The sequence below is a fragment of the Nipponia nippon genome, unplaced genomic scaffold, assembly GCF_047370975.1.
Source record: "Nipponia nippon isolate SJK-2023a ecotype South Korea unplaced genomic scaffold, ASM4737097v1 scaffold_26, whole genome shotgun sequence".
Classification (NCBI taxonomy): Eukaryota; Metazoa; Chordata; class Aves; order Pelecaniformes; family Threskiornithidae; genus Nipponia; species Nipponia nippon.
The window spans coordinates 4,040,189-4,063,501 of NW_028262343.1; the positions used below are offsets into that span (position 1 = coordinate 4,040,189).

The window sequence follows — 23,313 nt, forward strand, 5'->3', positions numbered from 1 at the left end:
GAAAGACCACGAGTTTCCCTGGACGTCGCGCCACTGTCTGCCCTTTAAAACGTCTATGCCTAAGAGATTCATTTGAAAAGATCCTATGGCCACCATAGTATTAACAGGGCCGTCCTCCCCTGGTAACCACAGTGACGCTGGGGTCATAGGTACCAATTATGTCTTTCCCAGAGCGTTTAAAACAATCAGGTTTCTAGAGGGAACCGAGATCTCGCATTGTTCCGCTTCTGTTCGCCTCAGTGCAGTAATTTAGTAATTTGTGCCCCCGTGTTGATTAAAAAGGTTAGTGGTCTTTTCTTTGGTCCTACCGCTACCCGTAAGCAGCAAGTCTCCCTTTGTATTGCAGGTGAGTTGTCTTATGAACATCCACCCTCCGCCCTCCCCCTCACCTTCAGGGGGCGGAGGCTTTAGTTTTCTGCCGCCTTTTCTCCCCCCCCCCCCCCCCCCGGCTGGTTCCTCCCCAAAGTTTATCGGGGGTGGGGTGCTAGGAGTTGGCCTCGAAATGGCCCCTTGCTCTGACCATCTCCGCACGAGCTGCTCTAATTTCTTGGTTGGGAGCCCGTCCATTAAATCTCGGGGAACGCCTTTCTGGAGCCCCAACTGCCACAGTCCCTGCCGACTCAGGAGTTTTTCTGTCCCGGTCGGGTCCCGGCCGCTCCCAAGGAGTGATTGCCACCCACTAACTCGTTCTGCCGCCCGCACAGCCCTGGTCTCGGTTCTGTGGGGTGGTCTGACGTGCGGAAACAGACTCCACAACCCGTAAGGTTGTAAAGTAGGTATGTTTATTCAGCGCTGGGCAGCACGGGGGGGAGGGGGGGGGGTCATCCCGCCAAAGTCGTGCGCGCCCACGTGGTAGCTCGTCCTGGATTTATACGACAAAGTGTTACATATACATAAGGTTTCCCAATACGCCTATACATACGCATGACCTGTCCCCGCTTCGTATTAAAATTAGCCCCAAGAGGTCGTTTCCATAAACTCCTCCCAACTGCGCTTGCGCAGTCCTGGTGGTGGTCGTGGGGATGAAGGCTGATGACTCCTCTTCGTCACCGCTAGTAACCCCTTGTTCTTGCGCAGACTCAGTTGCTCCTTGGCTCTTGTCCAAATCGCAGGGTCGGTTTCAGCTGGTTCTTGAGACAAGTTTCTGTTCTTATCAGGGACTGTCCTTTGTTGTGAGACTACCAGGCTCCTCACTTTAATCATCTTGCACAATAGTTAGATAAGCGTAGTTACGCTCTAAAGCCCCTTTTCAGGTCCACTAACAGGGCCGTATTTCCTCCCGAAATCAATTAACTCCTGAGCTACCTCCCCCCATGTCCACACTTTCTTCCCTGGCCGCAGGTAGTCAGGGGTCGTTATCCCCTCCCGAGCGGCTGCAATCCTTTCTTCCCCGGGGGTGTTATAAATCCTCCCTTGCAATTGGATCCCAATAGGTTTCAGGGAGTCGGGAAGTCCCCGTATCAGGGGAGTCATTCTCTCCGGGTCTACAGGCATAATGCAGGTTGGGCTTGAGCTCCCGGTCGTACATCATCTGAAGGCACGCCGCCTTTTGCACACTCTCTACTAATTGATCTACCATGCCCATTATAGCTAAGTGGTTTCCCCTCTCCAAGGGGCTCAACCCCCCTGCCCAGTACGTGGCTCTCTGGGTCAACGACCACGGGGCTCGGAGATCGCCTGTAGTTAAAAACACGCCGGGACCCCAATACCCTTCCGCCTCCTTTTCTGACAGTAAGATCCCATCCCACCCCCCCACCCCACCCCCGACAAAGACACTCTCCACACATATTCGGTCTCCTATTCCTTTGTAGTTCTCGCAAAGTCCTTTCTCAGCTTTGCTAATTCAGTTGCGGTAAACGGGACCTCTTTAGTAATAACTTGGGGACGATTGTCACCCTCGTCCTCATACACATACTCCATTTTGATCAGCGGGTACATGTGGGGGGGGCTCTCTACGGTCTCTTTGGCTCTTTGCAAATCCCCCTGGGGGTAGATCTACCGTATCCCCTTCTCCGCGAGGGTTGTTTCTACCCCCAACCGTGTGTCCGCTTCCCTTAAAAGTTGATTTCTCAACTCATTTTTTAATATCGCATTTTGGCGCCTCTCCTCCTACAACTGTTCCTGCAGGGTTTTTATTACCATCTGTAGGGAATTCACCACCATATCTGTCCGACAAGACCTCTGCTTTTTCTCCTCCGCCGCGGCGGCCAGACTCGCTCCTAACACTGCACAAATTATAGCCTTTCCCTTCCCCCTCTTAACCTTAGCCTCCTTCTGCAATATTCTTATTCTGTCCACCACACTGCAACTGAAACCAGTGTTCCCTTGCCCAGTCTTGTCCCTGGGGCGAGGGGCGAGACCAGTGCGCCTCCAAGAGGCCATACAATTTCTTTGTCCCTTCATCCAGCGAAAGCACGTAGTCACAAACATCAGCTGCCTTTCAGGCGGACATCACCAGGATATCGTCCTGAGAGGGTCACACTTCAGTATCCAAGTTTCCCCTATACGCTCCCAGGAGGCCAAACCGTGAACTAATACCCAAAAATTCCTACAAAGGGGGGTGTCGTCCTGAGAGGGTCCTGCCTTAAAGTCTACGTTCCCCCTATATGCTCTCAGGAGGCCAGACTGTACACTAATATGTAAGCTATGAACAAAGAAGAACCAACATTCACTCCATCCTCACACTTCGTTTGTCTCCGGCTGCTTCCCTCGTGGGAGAGCAGAACCGCGGATCGGAACTCCGCACTCGCTTCGTACTTGCTCGTACGTCTCGTTCACACACAATCACACAGCACACCGCAAGGTAGTACGGCACTCTCGTCTCAGGGGATCCTGTCCGTGACGCCAATTAAATGTCCCGATCCAATGTCGGGGGAGGTTTCGATACGATCCCAAGGATGAGATTAAGACACAAACAAGGTCAAATGCCGTACAACCCTTTGACTTTATTTCGGTGAACAAAGATGTGAGGACCAGGTAGGGAAGCGGGGGGGGGGGGGGGGGGGGGAAGAGAGAGAGGGGGGAAAAGAGCAAGAGAGTGGAAGAGAGAGAGAGAAAGAGCGTGCTCAGGCAGGTGAGAAGAGGGCCACGTGGGGGAACTAGCTACCACCACTCCGAGTCCATGGTGTCCTGTCGATCAAATGTCCAGCCTCTGTGTCCACAGGAGCAGCTTCCGAGGAGTGCGCAGGGTAGGAGGAGAAGACCCTCAAAAGGCACACGTGCTCCTTTTATAGGGCCATGCACATGTGTAGAACGTATCTGCATATGTGCAGTTTGTGCTTCTGCTTTTCGCGCCCTGGTCTCTGCACAGGCGTATGTGCAGTTCGTGCTCCCGCCTTTCGCGCCCTGGTCTCTGCGCAGGCGTCCTGTGGCGGTTTTGTCGGGGGCTGAATGTCGAAGCCAGAAGATGGCGGTATAACGGCAATGTCGAGACAATTCTGGTTCCATAACAGTCCTCGACAATTGCCAATTGCACTTTGCAAAAGTATGATACTGAAATTATTCTTTCTCCTTGTTTTGTCTTGCAGGCTAATTGGAAACCCATTTCAAGATCACTGCTTCAGGCCCTGCCAGACGATACCACCAGCCTTTATGTCATAGAGCATGAGTCAAAGGCTCCTTTGAAGCTAGACCTCTTTACAGATGGCAGAGAAGACAACAAGTATGACACTTGTCAGTCAGAAGAACCTAACAATAAAATAGACATAAGCCTAAGGCACAAAGAAATCCCTGAAAAAGCAGTTACAACTGAAAAAGAGGGAATAATTTCCATTACAGTACCACTCTTGAGTGACTACACCAGCATGGAGTTCAGCCAGAAAGCCCTGATGAGTCTGACAGTGAAGCTGCCTGCAAGAGCTGCTCAACCTCATCTGGAAACAGAACTAAGCAGTAAGGCAGCACAAACTGAGCATCAGGGTTTGTTTGCTCCCCAAGACTACCAGAAACAAAGCCAGGTAATATTTTTGCCATCTGGACCAACTTTGATGGGACAAGTCACTTTGAACTGAAACATCTTGATAATTTCCCATACCATAAAATCAAGTTCCAAAACCTCTGATGCTTGAATGGAGCCATTAGGACCATATATGACAGTGAGCTTGTGACAATAGTTATTCTCTATTTCAATAAGCTTCCTTGGTGAAAGAGATTGATTATATAATTAGATTAGCTATTTCACCACAGTCATGCTGTAGAAACTCCTACTGTCTTCGCACAGGCAAAACTTTCAGGGAACTGTATGAAAAACCTTCCAGTAAGGTACATCTTGCTAGTTGATTAGTCCCAGGGCACTCGGGAAGCCATTTCAAGGCTTCTACTTTAAACACAATGTTGTTCTAGTCATCAGGAGAGTTCTCCGATCAGTGCAACCAGTTTAAGATCTGATTTTCAGGTCTGATTGATAAGCTCTTCAGTAAAAATTCCAGCAAAAGCATCTATCACTCCAAAGAAGCTCTCCAGTTGGTCAAAGCTGGCCAAACAAAAAAGTGAGAAGCCTTGAATTTAGGAATGGAGAATTATGCTTATCCATCTATGTAAAGCACTTAATCTTAGATGAATAGTGCTGTGTAAGTGAAGATAAGTATCATTGTTATTACTCAAGTTTTTATTTGCATTAAAATAAGGCTATTTCTTTCTATGTGTATCTATACAGACGTAGAAATCCATTCACGTTCTGTTATGAGATGTAGTTGCAGATATAATTTCACACTGTATGCAATGATGATATCTGTCGAACAGACTTCAAGAGCTGAATAGATGATAGTTGTTAGTCATCCCTCCAAAGCTTGCATAGAGGAGGCGTCATTGGAATATGGAGGTCAAAAGGGTCTTCCTTAGTATTCTCTCTATGTGACTCTATCATGTATCTCCACGATGCAAGGAGTCTGAACTGGTTTTCCAGCTTACAACAGGTTCTCACCCATGAACTCTGTAGGCATTAATGGTTTGCAGTTATTTTAGAAGACCCAGTTTATTACTGTCATCCCTAGTTTATGGAGCATTTTATTAACATTATTTTGTGGAGAAAGAACTTGATCAACTATACCCTAAGCACCGGAGGCTCCTTAGATGGACATCTTTTAAAATTCTCTCATTAAAAGTGAAGGATGAGTCACATTCACACAAATATTTCAATGCATTTTAGGCAGTATGAATTATAGAATAGCCATGCTTGCAAAAAGCTCAAAGAAATTGCAAATCCCCCCACTTGATTGATTCAGTGAAGCCCCATAACAAAACCTGTTTTATTCACTTTCCTTATTTATATTCACTCTCTATTTATATCTCTCTATGTCTGTTAGGATTGGCAGTGACCAAACTGTATTTCACTGTGGGTTTTGCATTGTTCTTTCTTAGCACTTAAAATGCATTGTTTTGCCACAAAGCAACGTACCCATTACCACCCACCCTTGTTACTTCTGCTCCTTGAAAAGAGTAACAGGAGCACTCCCCAGACCACCCCAAATGTTTGAGCAATCTTTTAAATATCTTTCTTCATTTGTTTAACTTCAGTCAGGTGACTTTGCCTGATTTGAATTTAGGAGAACACATATGATCCTGCTATTAGTGGAGCTGTTGGTACTTGCAATATCTAGTAGAGGGGCTGAAATGAACAGCTGTTATGGACAATAAAGTCCTCAGATCATATACAATCATTATCAAGTAGTCATCTGAACACAGCCCAATGTGTTCATTTCCCAAATCTAAGAAATATCCATGCTCCTTACCTATAATATTTCTTTCATTTCTGCTCAGAATGACTTATCTTCCTGGTGTAGTTGATACCTTCAATAACTTACTCATCCCTGTAAACACTGAATTCATTTTTTCTTACTCTGCACCTACCAAAACAGTACATATTATTATGTTATGTAGAAAGTATAAAGTAAATAAGTAGAATCAAACCAATGGCTTGTGAGCAGTTTCAGTATATGAAGTGGCCTTCATACATGAAACTCAAAAGACAGTTTGGGCTTTTGACCCGGTGAGTACTGCCTCCATGATATTAGCCATTGACTGACATCTTGCTGAGGAAAATCCATTCATCAGGCTAGGAGAATTTCACTAGAAGTACACATGGACCTATTTGCCTCAAATAGAAGGGATGGATGTATTCCACTTTCAGTTATAAAGCTCACAGTATATGTAATTCTTTATTGATCTTATTAGAGCAATACCACACTCAATAGTTGTATAATGGCTGTAAATTCTACATTTGGAAGAATGAGAGATACATTAAAAATCCTGGTATGGAGATTAGATATAAATGAAGACCTCATCCCATCGTGATGTATCCTTTGAGAGCAAAGAAAGAACATTTTACATGGAGAGAAATAGAAGAGTACACTTGCTAAACAGTTTCATCCAGCCAAAAAGGAGGCTTTGATGGAATAATGTACCTACTCAGGGACACAGACTAGGAGACACATAGTGCTCAGGTCTTCAGATTAGGGGCAACTAGTTTAAAAAAGTGTGTGTATATACAGATGTATAATGACTGCAGAAGGCTACCTCTACTAATACACGTGCAAGCTATTTCATGTGTTACAGTACTGTTCAGGTGGTTTTAGTAGTGTTCTTAGCTTCAGTATTGTTTGTGTGCGCTATGTTAAGAGTGAAATTGCAAATGTAAAGGCTCAGGACCATAAATGCCATGGCATTTTTGAATTATTTATTATTATTTTTTTAGTCAGCATAGCTCTAGATGACCACTGTTAGCATTAGTGAGAATTTAGACATTGTAAAAGCTTAGACACTTAACTGTAGGCTTGGAGGCACATAAGCATAGTGATTTATAGCATGGGGTATTGTACTTCAGGGTTACAGTGTTTTAGCATTTTATATTTACAGAGAAACGAATGTAATATTCGGTCTCTAATATAGCCTGTCTATTGAGCAGTAGTGAAGGGTTTAAAAAAACATCCAGCATCACAGTATAGGACAATAATGAACAACGAGGTAAAACTGGTGAATACAAAAGGTAAGTGAATTTGCCTTATATTCGAATAACAAAGGATAACAGCTGGCTGTATGTCACCATTTAAATGGTCAGGATATGACCATTTTCATAGAGACTAGATAAGGTCTATGGTTAAATAATCACCTTGGTTGACAGCAGCATAGTGCATGATGCCAGAGAAAGAATTAGACAAACGTGCCTAATCTGTTTCATGAAAGGACTGCTTCCATACCCGTGTTCCTGAAAACAAATTCTTCTCAGTAAACCCATTTCTAAAGTGTATCTAATAACATAGACTCAAAAGCTAGGTAGGTAACCCAGAAAAAGAGACTTGTGGGTGCCAAGTCATGGCACATTACTGAGTCAGCTGTGACACCAAAAAGAGTACAGTTATGGTAGCGAGTACATTAGCACCATCAAAGAGCAAAGTTAATACATACCTATTTTTTCTGATACCCAGAGTAGATCAGTTTTTTCTTGCATACTTTAATGTAGTATGGACACAGAAATATATTTTTCTACACTTCTTTTTATACTTAACATCAGATTACAGTGCAGTAGCTAGACAGCACTGAAAATTATTACAGTGTTTCAGATACAAGATATACAGCCACTCAGCCTGGAACAGGAGATTGCAGTGAACACAATACTCCAGAGTTTTTTCACTCTGTATTAACTACCAGATAGAATAATAATAACCACAGAACATCTATAAATCCCCTAAAAACCTATGCCTTTGGGGTATTTTGGCAACCTTAAAAGGCACCTTTATGGCTCAGTGGCACCTGCACTTGAACAGAGTCCTCTTGAAAGCAAAGAGCACAGGGGGATCCTGTCAATCTGACTCAACCCCAGTTACTGCTACAAAAATTGTAAAATAATGAAACACTTCATTAAAGCCCTCTACTTAAAAAAGACACTTGTCTCAGAGCTTTTGACTCTACGTCACAGGCTCTTGGTCTGCCTTTTTCTCTCTCTCAATGGCACTGGTTTCTTGAAGAACTGTGTGTCTACTGCCTGAATGACATTAACTGTGTTCTGGTACTGTGTTGATGGAATCTGTATGAAAGTAGGTAATAAAACTCTGGACAGCTTACATCAGTCACTTCTGAGCACTGCTTACAGAAGATTGCTGCTAAGACAAATCACTCCATGCCTATGGGGGGAAATAATCTTATCCCCATATCTATTTTATTTCTACAGTGGAAGCACCAGTTTGATTAATAAAACTGAAAACAATCTGCAGTGCTAGAAACTGTCATTCACATCACCCATCCTCAGAGACACTTTCAAGTGTTTCCTAGCACAAAGCCTTCCCCAGGCCAGGGCAGAAACTTTACAGAAAACAACTGTCATGGTTTCGGCTGGGATAGAGTTAATTTTCTTCCTAGTAGCTGGTATAGTGCTGTGGTTTGGATTTAGGATGAGAATAATGTTGATAACACGCTGATGTTTCAGTTGTTGCTAAGTAGTGCTTACACTAGTCAAGGACTTTTCAGCTTCCCATGCTCTGCCAGGTGCACAAGAAGCTGGGAGGGGGCACAGCCAGGACAGCTGACCCAGACTGGCCAAAGGGCTATTCCATACCATACGACATCATGCTCAGTATATAAACTGGGGGGAGTTGGCCAGGTGGCAGCGACTGCTGCTCGGGGATGGGCTGGGCATCGGTCAGCAGGTGGTGAGCAATTGCATTGTGCATCACTTGTTTTGTATTTTCTTTTATCATTATCATTATTTTCTCTTCCTCTGCTGTCCTATTAAACTGACTTTATCTCAACCTGTGGGTTTTACTTCCCCCTCCCCCCCCATTCTCTCCCCCATCCCACTGGGGGCGGGGGGAGGGTGAGTGAGAGGCTGTGGTGCTTAGTTGCCGACTGGGGTTAAACCACGACAGTCCTTAACGACAGATCTGACCAGAGCGTGTTAAAACAAATTTGTTATAAGCATTCATTATATTACTTTAGTAATCGCTGGTCACAATGTTGATTAACTTGTCCTCAGAGTTGTGGTATTTGCTTTCAGAGTTGTGTTATGTAACACCTTACTTGCCATATATACTGTTTGTCAGTATTTATGTGCTGTTTATCATTTCTGGGAAATGGATTAAGGTTGTCACTTTGCTGTACTGTGTAACACTGGCTTATGTAATGATAAAATTATTGGTCATGAGATCAATCTGTTATTTGTACTCAGCACTGCCATCACCGCTGTACTTCGGGAGCCATCTATCGGAAATTATTAGTAATTACACTTTTTACTTTTTCTCCTCGGAGAGCCAACCTATGGGGGAAGACACCTGCCTCCATCTTCCCTTTCTTCTCCAAGCTAGTTACAACAGCTCTTGAGAATTTTGAATACCCTTGGGACGTTCAAACCAGCATGTTCCTATTTCTACGTCTCCTGAATGTGTGTCAGGTCTTGCTTAGGGTTAAACAACTATTTAAGAATACTGCAGCTACTCCAACCCCTGCAACAAGCACTGTGGCTACTCAAACCCCAGCGACAGGCATTGCAGTTACTCCAACCCCGGCAACAGGCGCTGAAGCTACTCAAACCTCGGCGACAGGCACTGTGGCTACTCAAACCCCAGTGACAGGCACTGCGGCTGAACCAGAAAACCAACCCGTGCTGGTATCAGTCGCCCCTATACACAAGAAGAAATCTTGGAAGCAAAAGTCAGCTCGTTTAGAAAGGGATGATGAAAACACAGGGCCATCACAAGGAGAGGAGGAGGAAGAGGAAGAATTCGTAAACGAGACAGAAACCACCCAATCCCTATCCTTGAGTGAGCTGCGAGATATGCGAAAGGATTTTAGCCGTCGTCCAGGCGAGCACATTGTCACCTGGCTGTGCCGATGCTGGGATAGCGGGGCCAGTAGCCTGGAATTAGAGGGTAGGGAAGCCAAGCAGCTGAGATCCCTTTCTAGGGAAGGGGGCATTGACAAAGCAATTGGAAAAGGGGCACAAGCCCTCAGCCTCTGGAGGTGACTCCTGTCAGGCGTGAAGGAAAGGTATCCCTTCAAGGAAGATGTTATATGTCACCCAGGCAAGTGGACCACCATGGAGAGAGGTATCCAGTACCTGAGGGAATTAGCTGTGCTGGAGGTGATTCATAATGACCTGAAAAATGAGCAGTTATCCAAAAATCCAGATGAAGTCCAGTGCACACGACCCACGTGGCAGAAGTTTGTGCGGAACACACCAGCGTTGTATGCCAACTCATTGGCAATACTGACCTGGAAAGATGAAGAGGCACCAATGGTGGATCAAGCAGCTAGCTATCTCTGGGAATACGAAGAAAGTCTCTCTTCCTCCCTTGTCTCGGCTATGAAGAAACTGTCCCAGGAGGTCCAGCAACTCAAAGAGGATAGGTTCTACTCTCCACCTGCACAGATGAATATCTCAGCTATTAGAAGTCAGCGTTCTTCTGCTCAAGAGAGATGATATAAAGGGTACACACCACGGGGCACCCTATGGTTTTACCTGCGTGACCATGGAGAGGACATGAGGAAGTGGGATGGAAAATCTACCTCGACCCTAGAGGCATGGGTACGTGAGTTGCAAGGAAAAACAATCACATGAGGGGGTTCTTCCAGGAAAATCGCTGCTCCAGTTTCCAGTGAGCAGTTCCCTAGACAGAGCAGAAAGGGCTGATCTTACTCCTGATTTTAATGAAGGAACGCCTGACTCGTATTTACAAGTGAGCAACAAATACTATGACCAGGACTAGAGGGGCCCTGCCTTCAGCCAGGTGGAGGAAAGGGACAACCGAGTTTACTAGACTGTGTGGATTTGATGGCCTGACACATCAGACCCACAGGAGTAGAAGGCTCTAGTGGACACCGGTGCACAGCGTACCCTCATGCCATCAAGCTATACAGGGGCAGAACCCATCTGTATTTCTGGAGTGACAGGGGGATCCCAAGAGCTGACTGTATTGGAGGCCGAAGTGAGCCTAACTGGGAATGAGTGGCAGAAGCACCCCATTGTGACTGGCCCAGAGGCTCTGTGCATCCTTGGCATAGACTACCTCAGGAGAGGGTATTTCAAGGACCCAAAAGGGTACCGGTGGGCTTTTAGCATAGCTGCCTTGGAGACGGAGGAAATTAAACAGCTGTCTACCCTGCCTGGTCTCTCAAAGGACCCTTCTGTTGTGGGGTTGCTGAGGGCCGAAGAACAACAGGTGCCGATCACCACCACAACGGTGCACCGGTGGCAATATCACACCAACAGAGACTCCCTGATTCCCATCCATAAGCTGATTCATCGACTGGAGAGCCAAGGAGTGATCAATAAGACTCCCTCACCCTTTAACAGTCCCATATGGCCAGTGCGAAAGTCTAATGGAGAGTGGAGACTAACAGTAGACTATCAGGGCCTGAACAAAGTAACGCCACCACTGAGCGCTGCTTTGCCAGACATGCTAGAACTTCAGTACGAACTGGAGTCAAAAGCAGCCAAATGGGATGCCACCATTGATATTGCTAATGTGTTCTTCTCAATCCCTTTAGCAGCAGAGTGCAGGCCACAGTTTGCTTTCACTTGGAGGGGCCTCCAGTACACCTGGAATCAACTGCCCCAGGGGTGGAAACACAGCCCCACCATTTGCCATGGACTGATCCAGACTGCACTGGAACAGGGTGGGGCTCCAGAACACCTGCAGTACACTGATGACATCATCATTGTGTGGGGCAACAGAGCAGCAGAAGTTTTTGAGAAAGGGAAGAAAATAGTCCAAATCCTTCTGGAGGCTGGCTTTGCCATAAAACAAAGTAAGGTCAAGGGACCTGCACAGGAGATCCAGGTTTTAGGAATAAAATGGCAAGATGGGCATCGTCAGATCCCAATGGATGTGATCAACAAAATAACAGCCATGTCTCCACCAACCAGCAAAAAGGAAGCACAAGCTTTCTTGGGCATTGTGGGTTTTTGGAGAATCCATATTCCAAATTACAGTCTCATCGTAAGCCCTCTCTATCAAGTGACCCAGAAGAAGAACGATTTCAAATGGGGCCCTGAGCAACGACAAGCCTTTGAACAAATTAAACAGGAGATAGTTCATGCAGTCGCCCTTGGGCCAGTCCGGGCAGGACAAGATGGAAAAAACGTGCTCTACACTGCAGCCGGGGAGAATGGCCCTACCTGGAGCCTCTGGCAGAAGGCACCAGGGGAGACTCGAGGTCAACCCCTAGGGTTTTGGAGTCAGGGATACAGAGGATCTGAGGCTGGCTATACTGCAACTGAAAAAAGAGATATTGGCAGCATATGAAGGGGATTGAGCTGCTTCAGAAGTGGTTGGTACTGAAGCACAGCTCCTCCTGGCACCCCGACTGCCAGTGCTGGCCTGGATGTTCAAAGGGAGGGTCCCCTGTACACATCATGCAACTGATGCTACGTGAAGTAAGTGGGTCGCACTGATCACACAACGGGCTCGAATAGGAAACCCCAGTCGCCCAGGAATCTTGGAAGTGATCACGGACTGGCCAGAAGGCAAAGATTTCGGAATATCGCCAGAGGAGGAGGTGACGCGTGCTGAGGAGTCCCCACTGTATAATAAACTGCCAGAAAATGAGAAGCAATGTGCCCTGTTCACTGATGGGTCCTGTCATCTTGTGGGAAAGCATCGGAGGTGGAAAGCTGCTGTATGGAGTCCTGTACGACAAGTTTCTGAAACTGCTGAAGGAGAAGGTGCATTGAGTCAGTTTGCAGAGGTGAAAGCCATCCAGCTGGCTTTAGACATTGCTGAATGAGAAAAGTGGCCAGTGCTCTATCTCTATACTGAGTCATGGATGGTGCCAAATGCCCTGTGGGGGTGGGTTGCAGCAATGGAAGCAGAGCAACTGGCAGCGCAGAGGCAAACCCATCTGGGCTGCCACATTGTGGCAAGATATTGCTGCCCGGATAGAGAACCTGGTTGGAAAAGTACGTCACGTAGATGCTCACGTACCCAAGAGTCGGGCCACTGAAGAACATCAAAACAACCAGCAGGTGGATCAGGCTGCTAAGATTGAAGTGGCTCAGGTGGACCTGGACTGGCAACATAAGGGTGAATTATTTCTAGCTTGGTGGGCCCATGACACCTCAGGCCATCAAGGAAGAGATGCAACATATAGATGGGCTCGTGATCGAGGGGTGGACTTGACCATGGACACTATTGCACAGATTATCCATGAATGCGAAACGTGCGCTGCAATCAAGCAAGCCAAGCGGTTCAAGCCTCTCTGGTATGGAGGACGATGGCTGAAATATCAATACGGGGAAGCCTGGCAGATTGATTATATCACACTCCCACAAACCCGCCAAGGCAAGCGCCATGTGCTTACAATGGTGGAAGCAACCACCGGATGGCTGGAAACATATCCCGTGCCCTATGCCACCGCCCAGAACACTATCCTGGGCCTTGAAAAGCAAGTCCTATGGCGACATGGCACCCCAGAAAGAATTGAGTCAGACAACGGGACTCATTTCCGAAACAGCCTCATAGACACCTGGGCCAAAGAGCATGGCATTGAGTGGGTATATCACATCCCCTAACATGCACCAGCCTCCGGGAAAATCGAACAATACAATGGACTGTTAAAGACTACACTGAGAGCAATGGGTGGTGGGACATTCAAACACTGGGATACACATTTAGCAAAGGCCACCTGGTTAGTCAACACTAGGGGATCTGGCAATCGAGCTGGCCCTGCCCAGTCAAAACTTTTACATACTGTAGAGGGGGATAAAGTCCCTGTAGTGCATGTAAAAAACATGCTGGGGAAGACAGTCTGGGTTACTCCTGCTTCAGTCAGAGGTAAACCCATTCGTGGGATTGCTTTTGCTCAAGGACCTGGGTGCACTTGGTGGGTGATGCAAAAAGATGGGGAAGTCCGATGTGTACCTCAAGGGAACTTGATTTTGGGTGAAAATAACATCATGCCATTCAGGTCATTGGCTAATTGCTATATAATACTGTATATCATCACTTCTAGGGTTGCTGTATGCCATACCAACGGTATTACAGTAAGAATCACCCAGATTAATGAAGAATGAACTTTGAGGAAACCGAGCAAAGTGCAGCAGTGATGGAACCCTTTCCCCCCAAAAGAAACAGTTTAAACAAATACATTTCATCAGGTACAATGCTGCATGTAATCAAATGCAAACCTCCAACACATATCAGCCTCAGTCCCCTAGTGTTGGTCCAAAGCACCAGGTAACGAATGTGGCGCGTCCTCAAAGTCAAAATGAAGCTATTCCAGACATGACTAAAAAAGCCCTGTAACCCGTACACAGAATATCTCCTATTAATGTATAAATAGGTACATCACATTACAGTGCATTTGAGCAGATTACTACTGCATCAGGGTACTAAAATAGTAGTGGTAGGGTACTAAAAATAGCAATGCTTTGTGGTAGGCTTGTAACAAAGTCTGTAGCACACTATATGTCTAAATATGCAGTATTTCAAATGATATCTGAAAAGTTACCATGATAGCTCAAAAGGGGGTGCTATAGCACTCAATTTTATACTGCAGTGAAGCATAGCGTAACTTCTTGAAAAAGATGCTCTTCCTACACCAGCTATCACACTTTTACTTTTTGGAATTTCAGTACAGATTCTGGCTTCAACATTTCTGTTTCTCCACTGTAATTCCCTCAACAAGCCTTAAGGAGCTTGAACCTTTCTTGAAGATTTCTCTCAGGACTTACAACCAGCATACGTTCACAGCAATGAAGGGCAACATTTTCAAAACAAGGTATTGCTACAGCAAATCCCAGACTGCAATTTGCAAAGCCTTGGTAAGTGATACACAGAACCATATTATAAAAGGAAGGGTCCCATTTATTGATTCAAGGCATTGTGATGGAAAGGGTATATTGTCAATAGTAGCCCAGTGATCCAAAAAGTAAGACCACCATCAGCTTTCTGGAATATCGTGTTCAAGGTTATCAAATCACAGTGGTAAAGCCAAGTTTCTGTATAAGCCCCAAATCAGCATCCTGCCTAAGCACCCCTATAACAGCAGGGCCTCATTGCAAACTACTTTCATTCCTCTGTCTCACATTGCAACTAACCCACTTCTACACATGCAGTCCTCTTCAACCAGTATAGCCATTAATCCTTCATGAAGTTCACACCTTCATAATACAAAAAAGAAATGGGGAGACTGAATCAAGACTGAAACCCCTCCTTCCCCCAACATTGTCACAGCTTCCAATTAGCTAAGCACCAAGCAGCAGCAACAGTTAACATGGTATAAATAATCATATTATCATAGCCAGAGATGTTTGATCACTAACGTTAGGCATTTTACATCTCCTGTGTGTAACTAAGTCAGAAGATGAATCAATAATGGAACCAGCAGGCTTGGACAGTTATGTACCCCTTTGTGCTCTTCTGAACTTGTGGGAGGCTTGACTGCTTTTATAAAGCTCTTGAGAACTATGATCTGGAAGGCCGATATAGCCTCTAAAATAATGTTGCCTTTATGCTCTTTATAGATCTCTATTAATATCTCTCTATAAAGAGCATAAAGGTGAAATTTCTTATCTTATAGGCAAAGGATGACACAGAGGCCATGAAACAAGATCACTTCAAAAGGGATGTACTACTCTTTCCAATTGCAGTTATGAGCTACTATTGGAATAGTTACACATCTGACAGAAGAACAGAAAGTTCTTAAATAAAAGAAGTAGGATTTCTATGTTTTATTATGATCTACTGATTTACTACATTCCTTACAACTATAAATGACCCCAGGTAAAAATGATCAAAGGGAATCTGATTTATTAGAATGAATTAACTTATGCAATACTTGGCTACCATCTTTCATCTAGCCATAAAAGCACAATAAACGCCCATTTCTAATACATTTAGTGCAATGCAATGACCCAAGTCTAATACTTTCTTCCATCAAAAGCTTGTAAAGTATACTTTAAACTAATAAATTCAGCTTTGCCGCACTTCGGTTGAACAAAGCAAGTATCGTAAGTCCTGTAATAAAATTAGAAGAGTGAAGAACAGAATATTTCAGTGACTTACTGTGTGTTCCACATTATTTGAGAAATGGCACTATAAAGCAGTCTCCAGCTCTCCCAGGCCCACACCATAAACGTACAGCTGTCATCTTTCCATCCTCTTTGGAGATTAAGCAACAGAACAAACATATCACAGCTCTAAGGATCTTTAGCTCAAAGGATCTCCTTGCTGATACAAATGAAATTTGGACAGATCAAATAACACCTTATAATTAACATCATAAATATCCAGTCAACACCTTTTGTAGAGGCTGGCCCCTCTTCTCTATGCATCCCAATTAACTCTTTAATAACATATCTTCCCAAAAATCTCCTCTGGCAAGAGGAGAATTAAAGTGGGCACACCAAAATAAACCAAAGAGCACCTCATGTTTGTTCCTGGTTAATATATACACCTCATAACATCTCTCTATTTATTCCACATTACGTTTCATTCAGAAATACAGATCATTTTGCTTGAGGCTGACCTGGAACATGGGTTAGTATGATTTACAGCACGGTTCAGACAAATCTCATCTATTACTAGATACGTAGTCTAGACTAGACTAGGCAGGATGACTAGGATGCATGAGAATTGAATACTTGTGAGGAAAATGCCAAGCTAGTAGAAAGACAAGTATTTAACAGCTCAGAAGACTTATTAAACAAGTCTTAGTAAAATAATAGTATCCCCTTAAAATTGAACAAAGCAGAGGAGCAATTATGGAAAATGCTAGGTCACCACAGTAATACACACATCTGATGAAAGCAGATGATTATACATTTGTTCAACGTCCACATTTCATGCGGACCAATGCATCTGCTTTGAACTTCTAAATCCAGTAATCTGAATCAACCCTTTAAAATATTAGTTTAAAATTAAAGGTTTTCTTTAGGCTCTATCTTTAAAAAGAAATGTAAGATTTATAGAGAGAAAAACAGAAGAGTAGGAAAAGCATGGAGTCTTCCCCAGGTCTGAAACTGAAGCAGCACACTTAAGGAAAGACTAATACTAACACTCATATCTGCCTGTTTTCTTAAAACAAGTAGACTAACAAGCCATTTACACAAAAAAAGTTTGATTTTAAAAGACTATAACTTTTTTAGTCAATTTTCAATCACCTCCTCTAAAAATAATTTCTCTTTATTTCTATTTCCTGCTTTAGTGAGTAATTATTTGGCACTAGATTAACAGAAAAAATGTAACTAATAAAAAAATAAGTGTAAGCTGAAATTTTCCAGAAGAATATATATAAACAGCTAAAAACTCATTTTTGCTGTCAATGTCCTCCTGTATTAAGCTCAACAATCATAAAACTGCCATGACAATTTTTTTTTTTAATCCCCCCCCCTGCCCCCCGATAGTAAGAGTTCATGGTTTCAGAAAACATTGTGAAAATAGCTTCTCAACTGTAGTATTTACTTAAACAATACAGAATCAAAGTTAGAGCTGTGCCTCCTCAAACTAGGGGGAAAGGAGCTGCCTCTACAAATTGTCAGACAAGTTTATTAAGCTGTTTTATATTGAAGAGAGTACAGAAGAAACCCCCATACTAGCATGCTCAGATCCTGCAATAGGACTTACCTACAAATGAAGCAATCTTGAATTTGAAATGAAAATCAATACCGCATGCGGAGACATTTTTGAGAAGTTTAAAATTAAACACAATTGAAAGTGTATTTCTCTTACATTTAAAAAAAATCCCTTTTATACAGTGCTTTTAGTTTTCAATATTATTTTAATTACACTTTTCAACATATAAAAATAAACCTAAGGTACAGGCTGAAAACTTTTCTGTTTACATATTAGCAAACAAAATTAAGTTTTAGATTCTCTTTAGGTAATAACACTAACAATATCTACAAATTTCAGCTGTCCACACTCCATTCTCTGGTGAGAAAACTACATCTCTCTGAACTGAGCGCCTGCTGATTTACATTATTTTAGCCATTTACAGATCTCAGCATTTGTGTCACTAAGTCCAATTCTCACTTTTAAAATTATGACAACACCAAAGGCAATAATGCATTGCTATAAAAGTGAAAGTATCACCAAGTGGCAGACAGGACCCGTAATATGCCCCAATTTGCAATACTTCGTTGTTCAGAATTCACGTCTGTAAAATTATTTGGTTTACCATTATGCAATTTTCAAACTAATAAAAAAAATTAATTACAAACTAACAAAAAGACAGTGATGCACAGATGCTTCAGACCTAAAAGTAGAAGATACACACATCACTATGGCATTACTGCTTGCAACATACACACGAATGAAAAAAATAACTGGTCACAGTAATAAGGACAAGTACGCGGTATACAAGAATTTGTATCATACAAAGCAGCCTTTACTTATTATCTCTTCTTTAGACCAAAAGAAAAAAAATCACAGAAATCCCTAAATCTAAAAACTATTACAAAATACCAGTTCAAGCTAAGGGCAACACAGATAAGCTACCATGTAACAAATAGATTTGCAGAGTTTCAAATTAATTTCAGATATTGCCTTAGATATAACTGGGCTGGAGAACACTAGCAAGCAATGACAAGCATGCTTCAGACTGCAGAATGTACCTTCTTAGCAGCAGAGTAAATGCACTCAAATGGTCAGCTCATTTCAGAATCCAAGCTGTATGTAGGTTGCCACTGTTAGCCAGCTAATTTAAAGCTAGTTCATATTTATCTATCTGAAATTGCAATCAAAGAAACTAGCAGGTGACTAATGAGTAGGCAGAACCCACGTCTCACCAATTTCTCAGGCATTGTTCAGATGTTTCTAGTTTCCAACTTAAGTGCTTTTCTCCCCCTCTTAGTTCTAATTCTGAAATCTGAAAACCAAGATTTTTTACATACCATACTACTAACAGTGTTTGCAAACAAAATTTCATCCCTCACATCTGGGTTTATCATTTACTTCAATGAATTTATCTAAGTCACAGCCACCTCTATTGTGAGCTTGGAATCCTGCTGCATCCACCAGCAGTTGTCTTCTGCTACCTTCCTCTTTTAAAATCCAAAGAAAAATCCTATCTGTTTTCCAGAAACACTGTTGTGAAATAACTGTGGTCGCTAATGGAAGCTTCCACATAAGTGCTTTACATGGTCTTAGCAAAATGGCACCATATCATCACTTTTCTGAGCAATTACGAGTCACAACGTTTTCAAATAAAGGCTGATTCAAATGAACTTACATTTAAAACAATACAGCTATCACGAACTACACTGTTCTCAAAACCTCCACTCGATTTCATCTCATTTATAAAGTGCAAAACCAAACAACCTGACATGGCAGCGCAGCATGCAAACTTATTAATGATGAAGGCAATGAACTTCCAGTGGAAGATGTACACATTTAATGGATGATGCACACAATCCTGGCAGAGCAAGCAGGAACTTTATTATTGTTCTATGCTACTGGTTTAAAAATGAGCTATCCTCTGCAGAGATAAGCATTTTACAGAATAATAGTTCTCTAGTGGTGGCTCATTAGGAAGAGGGGAACTGTAAAACACCTAATACGAATAGATATAACAACTACTTCACAGATCTGCACAATATTTACAAAGCAAAACCAGAAAATACAGCATTTGCAAGAAAATATGCCTTGGGGTGGGAAGGAAATTTGTGTGTTTGGTGGATTTTCTATTTTTTGTTTGTTTGTTTGCCTTAAAAAAAAACAAAAAAATTTTGTAAGGGAACCATTAATTCACATACAATATAACAATGTGCTGCATATGGACTTACACATGTGATAAGTTAGCTAGTAAGGCTGCCATCCTTAACTATTAGTTTTCAAAGGCATTTTTCTTAGCTAACTGTACACAATCCTTTACATATTCTGTAACTGCTATATAACAGAGCTATGCAATTTCAGGATAAAAAAACCTGAGGAAATCAAACTAATCTCAGCTGAAACGTGATACACTGCAAGAATTCTAATTTCTCCCAAAGGAGAAACTTAGCTTTTCAAAGATATTAGAAATAATACACGTATATTTTAATTCGTATCCACATTTCAAATCAAAGAAGCTGCCTGAATAAGACCAGATCAACTAAAAGTATGCGTCAGCACAAACTTCCCTCTAAAATACTTAATTTTATTAGTGAAATGGTACCAAAGATAACAAGTATACAAAGAATCTCTTTGCTCTATGCTACTTACACATCATAAATAAAACAGGTGTTGTTGCAAGACACAATCCTTCACAGTCTTTCTATAAGCATACAGATTTGTCATTCTTTTATCAGAATAAGCTGTTTACTAGCCAACAGCATGTGGCTTAAACATCACAAAAATGACTGTCTATACTTTACATGGTAAAGCATTTTCTATAGTCTTAAATGTACACAGTGGCAAGAACATAAAATCCTATAAAAAAATGAAGAGTGATTAAGCAGCTTCACAATCAAATTGGGTTTCATTATCTTCGGAATTGGGCAAATTTTTCATTCCCTGTAATATGCTTTTCTTTTTTTATTTTTTGTAAGAATTAACTATGCAAAGGAAAAGAAAAACAAATTGAAAGCAAACAGCTAATATGCTATTAAGTTCTTTTTAACTGAAAGAAATAACTCTTCCCATGAGGTAAGGCAATTAAGTAATTTTATTGTGTTAAGTTGTATTAAAAATAATCTACTTGATTTTAGGTATAAATTTTAAAGGTATGACTCTTAAGAAATCTCACAATGATGAAACTGATTTAATTAGTTCAGAGAGCACAAGCCATGTTTTACCTTGACAAAAATATTTGCTTTGTCATTCTCTTCTTACATGCTTTCTCTTTAAAGAATGAAAAAAGAATCTCTACCATATAACTCCTGTGTAAATTAGAACTTTTTTTCCCCAAATTATTTATCCCCTCAGCTTTGCATATGATTCCTTTTATATCACCCAACAGGTATGAGAGATGATGATGGAGAGGTAACAATTAAGGCCATCCAAATGTAGATTAAATGTCTAAAGGGCTGTCTGATGCAGGTGATCAGAAAATGCTTTGTATTCAGCTACTACTTTTGTACAGTGGTGATCCCCAAAATGCATCTTTGCTTTCATCTATAAATCTCTTCTAAAAATAAAAGTAAAAATGGAGCGTTAGTATTTTAACAAGTGAATCAAACAATCGTTCTGACAAATCACTTGCATTCTTGTCTACAGTATGGTGGTGGCAAAATAGCAACAGAGATCACAAGATTTAGCTGAAAATGAGTAATAGCACATAAATATTTCTAGAAAATACCACATTGGTTTAAGAAGGCACTAAAGCTTCTGCTTGTGCTCCCATATTTTTTTAAACAAATAAGAAAAAAATTATTTTCATAATGGCACCTGTACTATTTGCAGCTGAACAGACACACTGCAGTACGGCTCAAAAGAAAGCTGTAAGTTCTAATAATATCATACAGATGTGCTCACTTCTGGAAGGACAAAAGAAAACAACAAAATAAAACAACCCCAAAATAACCCAGTAAGCTAACCTATTATCTATAACATGGCAATGTTCCTTTTAGAAACAAAAGTAGCATGCATAGTTCAAATACTTTAAAAGAAATATTAATTTTAGGGATATTAGTAAGAAATTGTTTCAAATAAAACCCAAGAATCTCAAGCAGTGAGCAAATGAAAAACAAACTAGTCAGTGGGCATTTAACATAAGAACCATAAAACTGTGTTTATGTTTAAAAACCCTTTTTCTATAGTTTTCATTTACAACAAAAGAAATTGTGTATATTTATGCACCATTTCCAAGCACATCAAACAGTACACATTGAAGTTTTTGTAGATTTTTTAACCCACAAATTAAAACAATACAAAAATCATCAATGAGCAGTATTTTAAACAACCTTCAATGCATATCTTCAGCTTTTTTTTGGATAGTACAGGTTTACATCTTTCAGTTTCTACTTATTTGTAACAGCTTATGGCAAAAGTTAACATAAATCATTTTACAAATAAGTACAGCCATCATGGAAATGCATGGATTTTCAGAGATGAATAGTTCTGATGGCATCTGCCTTTTCATGGTATAACTACTGGTCCATGCTCTCTTGCTTTACAGCAAGAAAACAAAGCTAATCACAAGAATTGGAAGAGCTACGAGTACTATGACCATGTTCAGGTTGATTGCTTTGAGATTTTCCTCCTCATTCTGGGAAATAAAAAGCTTTGGATTTCATTCCTTAGTTGAGTCAGAGGTCCATTCTTCGCTTTAAACCTCTTCCATTTTAATTGAGAGGTTTTCGTCATTTGGTTGACAGTTCCCATTCTCTTGTAGTTTGACTTCATCTGTCCTTTGTGTATCTCTATTGCCTACTTCCTTGACAGTTTCTGAATTCGGATCCTCTTTAGTGTGGTCTTTGTCCTACCAAAGATAAAATTATTTTACAAATAAAAAAAAATTTTAAAAAAAATCATACTCTCAGCATTACAGGATATGACTTCCAACCAACTCTTGGTATTTTGATTGCCTCAATTTTTACACACCTATCTTGTCTCAGCAATTTTCAGAACAGGTGTGTCAGCTTTTTATATTTTTTTTTTTTTTAAAAGCTTTCTTTTCAATTGGCTGAAGTTAGGCACTCCATTTTTCTTTCATATTTTTTGTCAGGCAACTGATAAATTTTAAGAGAGTTTTTGGGTAAGACAATTACTTAAGCATGTGGACAGAGTCACCTAAATCAGCTGTTTTATAACAGTACCACAAACTACTCTTTAAAGGCATGCTGCTCTTCAAATTCTAAAATTAAACAATTTGAATTTTCTTTTCTTAATCACACCACCTTCTATTATGCAAGGGAAAAATCCCATACTACTCTTCCCCAAATCTTCAACTTTACTCCTGCAGAGTCCAATATGCATCCCAGGACCAAAGCAACCAGGGAGAGGCTGAACTGCAGAGTGAAAGTTTATTAAAAATCTTTTCAGCTTGACAGCCTGTGCTGGTTTTGGCTGGGATAGAGTTCATTTTCTCCATAGTAGCTAGTATGGGGCTATGTTTTGGATTTGTGCTGAAAACTGTTGATAGTACAGGGATGTTTTCATTACTGCTGAGCAGCGCTTACACAGAGTCAAGGCCTTTTCTGCTTCTCACACCACCCCACCAGTGAGTATGCTGGGGGTACGCAAGAAGTTGGGAGGGGACACAGCTGGGACAGCTGACCCCAACTGACCAAAGGGATATTCCATACCATATGATGACATGCTCAGCAATAAAAAGCTGGGAGAAGGAGGAGGAAGGGGGGAATGTTTGGAGTGATGGCGTTTGTCTTCCCAAGTAACCGTTATGCGTGATGGAGCCCTGCTTTCCTGGAGATGGCTGAACACCTGCCTGCCCATGGGAAGTAGTGAA

The 23,313-nt window shown here is 42.0% G+C and overlaps 2 protein-coding genes and 1 pseudogene across 2 annotated transcripts in view; 1 reads left to right on the plus strand and 2 right to left on the minus strand.

The window, feature by feature from the left end:
* The window catches only part of LOC148055173 (uncharacterized), a 34,204-nt gene extending 28,235 nt beyond the window's left edge, over positions 1-5,969 (plus strand). Inside the window, 1 exon segment of the mRNA XM_087762398.1 lies at positions 3,528-5,969. Coding sequence (XP_087618524.1) covers positions 3,528-4,010 — 483 coding nt within the window. The 3' untranslated portion in view covers positions 4,011-5,969.
* On the minus strand, positions 834-2,163 carry LOC148055174 (uncharacterized; annotated as a pseudogene).
* Positions 5,970-20,043: 14,074 nt separating the features above from the next.
* The window catches only part of LOC148055175 (uncharacterized), a 32,233-nt gene continuing 28,963 nt past the window's right edge, over positions 20,044-23,313 (minus strand). Inside the window, 1 exon segment of the mRNA XM_087762579.1 lies at positions 20,044-22,326. Within this exon segment, the coding sequence (XP_087618705.1) occupies positions 22,174-22,326 (153 nt within the window). The 3' untranslated portion in view covers positions 20,044-22,173.